General features: G+C 53.9%; 2 protein-coding genes across 2 annotated transcripts; both read left to right on the plus strand.

Annotated features, from left to right (window-relative positions):
• Positions 1-2,258: 2,258 nt before the first annotated feature.
• Positions 2,259-3,372, plus strand: MIND_00193000 (uncharacterized protein; the record flags this gene model as incomplete). The annotated part of the gene is made up of 7 exons (XM_037358838.1): positions 2,259-2,531; positions 2,564-2,680; positions 2,727-2,801; positions 2,848-2,910; positions 2,978-3,031; positions 3,089-3,154; positions 3,202-3,372. 7 exons carry the CDS (start codon positions 2,259-2,261, stop codon positions 3,370-3,372), a joined length of 819 nt encoding a protein of 272 aa, XP_037223933.1.
• Positions 3,373-4,141: 769 nt separating this feature from the next.
• Positions 4,142-4,800, plus strand: MIND_00193100 (uncharacterized protein; the record flags this gene model as incomplete). Its single annotated transcript, XM_037358839.1, has 2 exons — positions 4,142-4,691; positions 4,742-4,800. The coding sequence occupies 2 exons, from the start codon at positions 4,142-4,144 to the stop codon at positions 4,798-4,800; spliced, it is 609 nt and encodes a 202-aa protein (XP_037223934.1).
• Between the last annotated feature and the right edge of the window lie 3,593 nt (positions 4,801-8,393).

Consider the following 8,393-nt stretch of genomic DNA (forward strand, 5'->3'; position numbering starts at 1 on the left):
CTCTGAATTCCAAGAAGCCGTTTTTCGATCGCGTTTACACCCTCGGCCAACGTTATATCCGTGTCAACGACAACAAACCCGGGCAGATCTATGTGTTGGAGGTGGTGCTCGATGATGGCCGGCTTGCCTTTAAAGTTGGGTACTCGACCCGGTATAAAGAGCGGTTGGGGGAGTGGGAGCAGTGTCGTCCGCGCCGCTGGGAGGCTGTGTGGGAGGTCCCCGCGCCCGAAGCGGTTCGGTACGCCGGCAGGGATTACCGCAGGGCCCGGCGTTGATTCGCGTTATAGAAAAGATCGCGCATTCGTGGTTGCGTCCGGCATGGCTGCGCCGGGTGCCGTGTCGAAGGTGCCGCAGAAGACATCAAGAATTATTTGGGTTCGCTGCTTGTGGGGGCCGAGTTGGCGTGGTGAGGGCGATGACGTTGATTCTGGAGGGCATGGATGTGCCTGTTCGGCGCGTATATATATAAAAACTAAATGCAATACAAGCGCTTTTCGCGCGATTCCGGGCGCTCTCGGGCGAAATCGCCCTCCCTTGGAAAAACTTTAAGTTTTTATTTCACCACATTCGGCCCAAAAAACTTGTTGTTTTCCGGTTCAAAAAACGGATTGAAGTACCTAAAGTTTTCCGGTTCGGAAAACGCATTAAAATACTCGACATTCTCCGGGTCAAAAAACGCATCTAAATCTTAGATGTTTTTTTTTTCATTAATCGGGTCAAAAAACGAAGTCAAAACACTTGAGCTTTTTCGAGCAGAAAAACTCATTCGAATACTTCCCCTTTTAGAATACATTTTCCCTCGTTCTCAAAACTCGTAGAAAAGCCTCATGTTTTTAGATGACTTTGTAGCTAAAGAACATTTGTAGTAATACTTGCCATTTGTAGCGCCAAAATACCTATTTGTAAATTTTACTTTGTCCAATAAATTTTTCTCCCCCGAAAACTTTGCCTTTTTGGTCCAGTTTGTATGATGAAAACGTGGGTTAAAAAACTTTGCCTCTTCCCACTAACGTTTCCGCCCTCAACATTTTTGAAACGCGGCTGTGAAAGAAAAGATGAGGTGACTGTGACGTCGGGCAGCATGGCAACAGAAAATTTGCTGTTGCCTGATGGCAAATCCGTATCAAATCTGCTGTTTCACCTGATGGAATGATGGTTTTGCCAAGTGATTACAACCGCAATGGGCCTGGCCGCCTGAGTTTGACATAGGCCCGGCCCTAAAGGTACAATCTGGTGTCTATATAATATATTGCGGTGTTCAAACTTCCAAGATGTAATTGGAGTATAGTGATTAGAGTAACACTACAATAACCATGTAATTCGATGTTATATATCTAGGTGAGACTTACTGGCACTGAGCTGGCAACATTTGCTATTCTGGAGCCCACTGGCTCCAGTTCACCCAGTATCCCAGTTCTTCCAGCTCCACCCAGTAAATTTGGGTTTTCCTGATGTGGTCAGACACCCGGTGCTTGAAAAGGATTTGTTATGTACATACTTTATACCAGCAGTGAATCTATGTCGATGTCGACTAGCCCATGCGAGATGAGGACGCTGATGTTCTATGTGGATTTCAGATGGGCGCACAAAACCCGCTGCGGTTGTCCGAGTCGGGTATCGAAGCGCCGGGAAAGACCGACAGATGGAGACAAGCACGGGGCTATGCGCGGTGGATCTGCCGGCCGCCACGTTTTTGTGGCAACACCGACGGTGACCGACCGGGGGTCTCACCATTTGCTCTCCACTGGCATAGAAGCAAGTATGGCGCCTGTTCTCGTCGGGAGCATGTCCATATCTGTCAAGGCAAGTGCCACGTCCGAGTCACTAGTGGATGGCGCCTAATCCATCATGAGGGGGAGGCGCCAGCAGAAGCGCGCGACGGATGGACCGGCTGAGAGCGGGCGCGTCAAGAAGGAGAAAACCAAGACGCGTCATCGTGCCGTCATCAATTCACACAGTCACACGGTGATGACTCAGCGTGTCAACAAACTTTTCCTTCCGCCTTCATGACAGAGGCCGCCCTCCTTAGCCGCAGCCGCTTTCCAGCCTCTCCGTCCACGAGGCTGAGGGAGCGACCACGCAAATCCATGTCCTCTCTTCCCAGCCTCATGTCCCGCGGCCAAGCCGGACCCTGAAGATGTCAGATAACCTGGCCACGCCGGCGGGATTCTTCATCGATTTCAGGGTAAGTAGGGTCCTCTTCTTCCGTCACCCGGGTTACTTACATGACATGTTCTGTGTATCCTCCCATTACAGACATGTTTCCTTCCAATTCGCCTGCGCCGACTACTCCTACGAACGCGCCAGTTTCGCCAACCCCTAGTCAGACTGGTGCCGCCCCGGCCGCCCAAGAGCAACCGCACTCCCACTCGCATGGTCAGCCGCATACGCACGTGTCGCACGCCATGCTCATCACCGTGCTCACGCGCGCGCTGGACGACAAGCAGCGCGAGGTGGACGGGCTAAACCGCGAAGTCGAGCATCTCGAGCAGCACCTTGCCAAGGCCGGGGCACGTCCTGACCTTATTCTTGTCATTTGTTCCTCATGTTCATGTTGCTGTAGCATGTCCACTCCCCCCCTCGTCAGGCTGTTCCCGCCCCTGCGATGATGCCCATGCCGACGCCGACCCCGATGCCGTTTCGCGTCGAAGAGGGGAGCTCGAAGGGCAAAGGCAAGGAGGTGGGCCGTGCACGCTGACGTTGCCATATCGCTCATTGTCACCAAGAAAGCGCATTTCCCGGCGGCCGACATGATGGGATTTGACTCCGACTTGCTGCAAGCCCTCGACGACTACAAACTCGTGTGTCCCTGTCCGCTCTGCTTCCGTCTATGACCATCTCCTCCAGAACGGGTCCTCCCCCCAGCAAGCTGAGAATATCAAGGCCCGGCTCGATGCAGAGATCGCACAAGTGCGGGGGTCTTTTGGCGGTCCGTTTTTTCTCTGTCCCATCCGTGCACTAACTAATTCTGTCTCAGGGTTCGGGCTACGCCCTGCCGGATATGCTGCCCATGAGCTCGCTGGCTCACCAGGTGCGGCCTAGGGGCGCGTCTTCAAGCTTAGTTGCACAGTAGCTGATGCTCTAACAGAGCCCACGGGACCAGCTCGAAGAGGAGTACGAGCGCGCGATAGCCGAGTCTGAGAAACTGCTCCAGGTGCCATCGCTATCGTTGTGCTTTCAGAAACTAAGTGTTTTTAACAGTCACCGTCGTCGGTCCTCAGATCGTCGCCTCCCTGGCGCCCCCATACGCACGCCCAGTCGCACATGCACGTGCACGGTCACGCTAAAATCCCAGAGCTCGCACCGGGCCCGCGGAACGACGCATTCCTCGCCCAGCTCACTCGTCAGATGGTGGGCTACGTGCCAAGGTGATTGTTGGGATTGGCATAGGAACTGGGGCAACTTGAACTTGATTTTGCAATCATATGGGGTCATGAAAGCTTTGCCCAATATCATGGCAGAAGGGGAGTCTTGGGAGAGAAAGAGTGAGAGAAAGGGTTCAAGGGGAGGTCAGGGAAGAAGTTCCATTTTAGATCCTCGCAATTCTGATCTGCCCGCACTGGCTAGATCCGGCGAATTCTGATGCTGTGGCTCGGGGATCTTGGCGCTGATCGGCGGGCTAAAGTTTTTTTTCTATCAAAGCCATTGCAGTTATAAGAGACTCAGCCCTTCCTGTCCGACTCATCACAAGACAATGGGAACTTCCCCAGGCGACCATGAGGACACACACTGGCAGGCCACCGACCGTGTCTTACGCGCGTGCACGCACTGCCGTGCCAGCAAAACCAAGGCAAGTTGCCACCCCCCTGTCTTTGCCTATGACAGAAGCGGGACTGATCACGAGTTTCAGTGTATGACGGATTCCCAGAGTCGAGAGTGTCTGCGCTGCCGCAAGAGCGGCCGTGTGTGTATCTATAAGCCGGTGCCAGCGCTGAGGGCGGAAAGCTACCATGGCCGGCGGCCACCGCGGGGCGGAGTAAGTCGCAACGCGCGCGGCGCAGACCCGGGGTCGGGGCCGTCGGAACAACGTGCGCGCCGAGGCAGAAGACGCTTGCCTAAATCACCATTTCCCCGAGCCGCAATAGACGCTGCGGCCGGTCCACCGGCCCGGTCTAATGCGGCCCGTGTTACCGCACCATCAATGACTGAGCCTGAGACTGTTCTTCAGAGTACTCGTTGGGATGCCGATCTGGAGTTTCCCTGGCAATTCTCCGAGTTTACGGATACAGAGTCAAGTTTCCACTCACCGGCTGCCTCTTCTACATTGACATCGACGATGTCAGCCGTTGATACCCATGCGGTGCCGCTTCAGGACCACTGGCTAGCAGCCGCTGTGCCGCCGCTGCGACCGGCGGAGCCACTGCCGACCAGTGACTTGAACTGGCTCGGCACAGCCCATTCCACCGCCGCGTACTCAACAATCCCACCATCGATCACTACCCATGAGTCCGGCCTGCCGAGTTCCAACCCCGGCGTTGAGCGGCAATGGCTCGGTGCCAGTATTAGCAGGGGCGACGTTGACTTCCTCCGGCCGAGCCAGGCTTTTCACTCCGGCTGGAAGCCAGCCGACACCACAGCATCGGGAAATCCAGGTTTCAATAGCACTTCGGATCCATTCGGCGCAGCTCACGCCACCGACGCCACGCCCCAACAACCGGATGTTGCCTTCGCGCCCAGTCTGGTTACCGGCAGTGCGGCACCCGCACACTTGCAGTGGCAAACGACTCACGCGCAGCCTCAGTGTCTGTGCCACTCGAGACTCGCGTGGCTGTTGATGGCTTGTACCCCAAGCTATCCTAGTACCTTCAATGGACTTGTAAATACGAGTATGAATATGTATACCCTGGGGCCTAGATTCCATGTCGACGTCGACTCGGACTAGTCCGCAATGAGGATTGATAGTTTCTGTGAATCTGTAGTGGTGTATGTGGTGACGCACGGCTCACGTTACGGATGTTGCCGTCGCGAAGCAGCATTGCTGTGTGGCGCCATCGGAAACCGGCGGATGAATCATGATGGACTGCCAGTGTCACCCAACGTGTGTGTATAACAGTGCACCGTGCAGCGGAGGAAGCGCGTCGGGGATAGTGGGTGTTAAGTTGGTGTGGAAGCGCCGCCGGCGTCCAAAAGAGCACATCACACCGGAAAAAGCAAAATATCAGCTCGAACAGAAACTATAATTGATTTTAAACCAATCTGTAGTAGAATTAGGCCGACTTAAATGCAAAATTTTAATTGAGCAGAAACTGACTCAGAATTTGGACAAATATGTACACAAATCAGCTCCAACAAAACCACTTCTTTCTTCTGACCCGAAACGGCCACGGAAACTACGCCTATCAGCGCTAGTTTCCGCGCCATTGAAAGTGGCAACTTATAGCTCACTGATTCTTGCACAGAAACCCTTTGTTTCTGTGCAAGAATCAGTGAGCTAGAAACAAAGCACTTTAACAATGCTGAAATGCGAACAGAAACAGTGAGTTTCTGTGTCCATTTCAGTCCTCCAAAAACAAAGGAATTCATTCACATGTATATTGTTTCTGAAAACAAAGGAATCAATTTTCCATATACTACAACAAATACGACTAATTTTAGTGCCACAGAAACCAATACAGATATGAGCAGTATACCGGTGACCTGTGGGGGTACCTACAGGTCAACCATCAAGTCCACCTTGCAGGTCACAGGAAGAAGGCAACTATTGTCAATTCGCTGTATGTTGGTGGTGCTATGTACATGTTCTACACTAGTATTAGCCTATACACGACGCAATGAAGAACAGCAGAGGCACTAGGCATCGCTCAACTCAGAACCGAGAGAGACAGCGTCGGGATCCTTCTCCTGGCGTGCAGCGCCATATTTCTCGTGCCATTGAGCAGCTCGCCGCGCGTCTCGGGGACGAACGCGTTTCGTCGTCTGGTGCTGACCCAAATCTTGCTTGATTCTTTTGGAAGGAGGGCCGGCGTTATTACTGGACGAAGCAACTGCATTCTCTTGCGACAAAAAAGTCGCCACAGTTCGCTTGAGCCCCGAAGATTGCTGGTCGGTTTGCACCCCTGCGCATATGCTTTGTTGACGAGGCGGCTCGTCGGTCTGAACGCCCACACTTTTCATCTCTCGGATGGCAGGAGAGGCCTGGACAGCCTGCGAGTTGAATTTCGGCCGAGAGGCCGGCAACACCGCTGGAGCTGGCTTCGGCACTGACTTTGGAATCGCGGCTGGCTGTAGAGCTGGCTTTGGCGCCGGGCCGGGAGTCGGTGCTGCCTTTGGCTCTACCGTTCGTTTCGGCGGGCCAGGAGTTAGGGCCGACGTCGGCGCCGGGCCGGGAGTCGCAGTCGAGTGCGGGATGGAAGTACCGACGCGGGATGGAAGTTGCTCAGGCTTGGGAGTTGGTGCCTTGTCGCCATGTGCTTGCCGATGAACCGGAAGCGGTTGCATCGACATGTAGAGCCATGTCGTTGGCGCCACAGGCTTCCAATTGGCGTGCTCATCGCGGACAAACGCATACATCCCGGGAGGAGGCGGCAAGCCGAAACGTTCGGCGTCTACCACGCCTTGCGGCGGCGTATAATGAGGGATGGAAATTGTGCGGTTGTGAACGCGGTCGTAGTACTTGACGCCCGAGCCTTTCTTTCCTTGAAACATGGCTTTCTCCATGTTTGCCATCTCCTGGATGAAGAAATGCGTGGGTTTTATTTTGGCTTGTATCCTCTTCTTCTGACCAGCGCTAGCCTCCTTCGGTTGTGGTCTATCCGATGGTCGGATATAAACTGGCGGAGGGACATACCACGGCACCCTGTCCGGATGCAAGTGCATTAGTTCCGGCTCAGGTGGTTGGTACGCCTGCCCCGAAGGACGTTGGGGCGCGGTGCCTCGTGAAGAGTCATCTGACCCGTAATCCGACTCCGAGTCCAGTAAAGCCGTGTCGCCAGTCAGCCTCCCAAAGGTTGTGGGAGGTGCATTCGAGATGGGGGCAATCGTTGTCGTTGGCTGGACAACTGGAAGAGGGGCTTCGGGTTGCTGCTTCTTTTTCTGGAACTTCAGATTGCTGAAGAGTCCCGGACTGCGAGGTCGAGCGGAATAACGCGAAGACGCCCGCGACAGTTGTTCTCCGTTAGCTACCAAACTGGTCCCAAAACGAGTGGATCCTGACGTCGTGGTGATAATTCGCGCGTTCTCTTGGCGAGCCAGACGCATGTATGGGTTATCCAGTTCTAGACGTCGTTTAGTTGCCGTGTCCTCCAAGAAATTGGGGTGAATTTTCTGGTGTGGCGGTAGGTCGTTGAATTGGACTTTGGCAACCACGAAGCACGGAATCCTGGCCAAACGTAGGCCGCGAATAAGTTCAGGCGATGCTCCGTTGACCCAAGTGCCGAGATAGCCTTCGTCCGCCAAAGGAAATGCCTCGTTAGATTGAAGCGATGTCCGCATCGCGACCCATGTAATCCACGCCTCTCTTCGTCGCAAGGCCCATTGCAACCGCGTAAAGTCGTCTAAGGCGGACTCCCAGTTTTGCTTTCTGATCAGCTCGCTCAGGGTAGCACCTTCCGTCCATTCGGGAATGCATGCGCGGCGTCAGCCGGGAGATTTTGCCCTGCCTTCAGCAAGTCGATTTGCTGTCGGATGGCTAGCATCGCGGCTTGAATTGCATTGTGGCCCTCCGCATTCAGCTGGCCATGACTATCCCCGTCCCAAAACTCCATTAAAGACCCGTAACGGGCGCGTCGAGGATCCTCTGTTGGCACCGATTCAGGTCTTGAATGAATGGCGCGTAGGGAGGAGGCGCGGAAACAAGATACTGTGGGCATATAGCGTAGTCAAAACGACCAAGCGTGCCGTCGTAACGTCGATCCTTCATGTTTTTCGGCGGTTCGAGTTTGTAAGTTGAATGCGGCAGTCCGGGTAGGAACTCTGCCCTCTGAGAATTTGGCGACCATAGCTCAAACCACATGTTGTCGACTTTGGCGAAGCGAGACGACGCAACGTTGTCGTTGATGGCCTCATCGAGATGAACATTCAGGCCGCTGGCGGAAGAGCTGAATCCAGCAAGGGGAGTGAGACGGGGTTGAGTGTATCGGCGTTTCGAAGCAGACTAGATGAAGTTAGAAGAATGTTCATACAAGTTTGTTCCGTCCACCGACTTTGGAAGACATGAGCTGTAATATAGATAAGCGTCGTGTTTTGAGAGTCGGACTTGAAGACGAACCGGATAGCGTCAGGTGAAAATTTGGGAAAAAAAACTGCAACCGCAGACAACAGATCCTTAGTGGGGTTACCGCTACTAGAGGATGAGCAGGGAGAGAGCCACTGCGTTGTTGTAGCGGTTGAGGCAACCAACTGAATAGCGAGCACCGATAAGTCCTACGTAGGGGTTACCGCTACTGAAGAACACG

Source organism: Mycena indigotica, assembly GCF_014461135.1.
Source record: "Mycena indigotica strain 171206Taipei chromosome Unknown Mind.scaff0002, whole genome shotgun sequence".
NCBI classification, from domain to species: Eukaryota; Fungi; Basidiomycota; class Agaricomycetes; order Agaricales; family Mycenaceae; genus Mycena; species Mycena indigotica.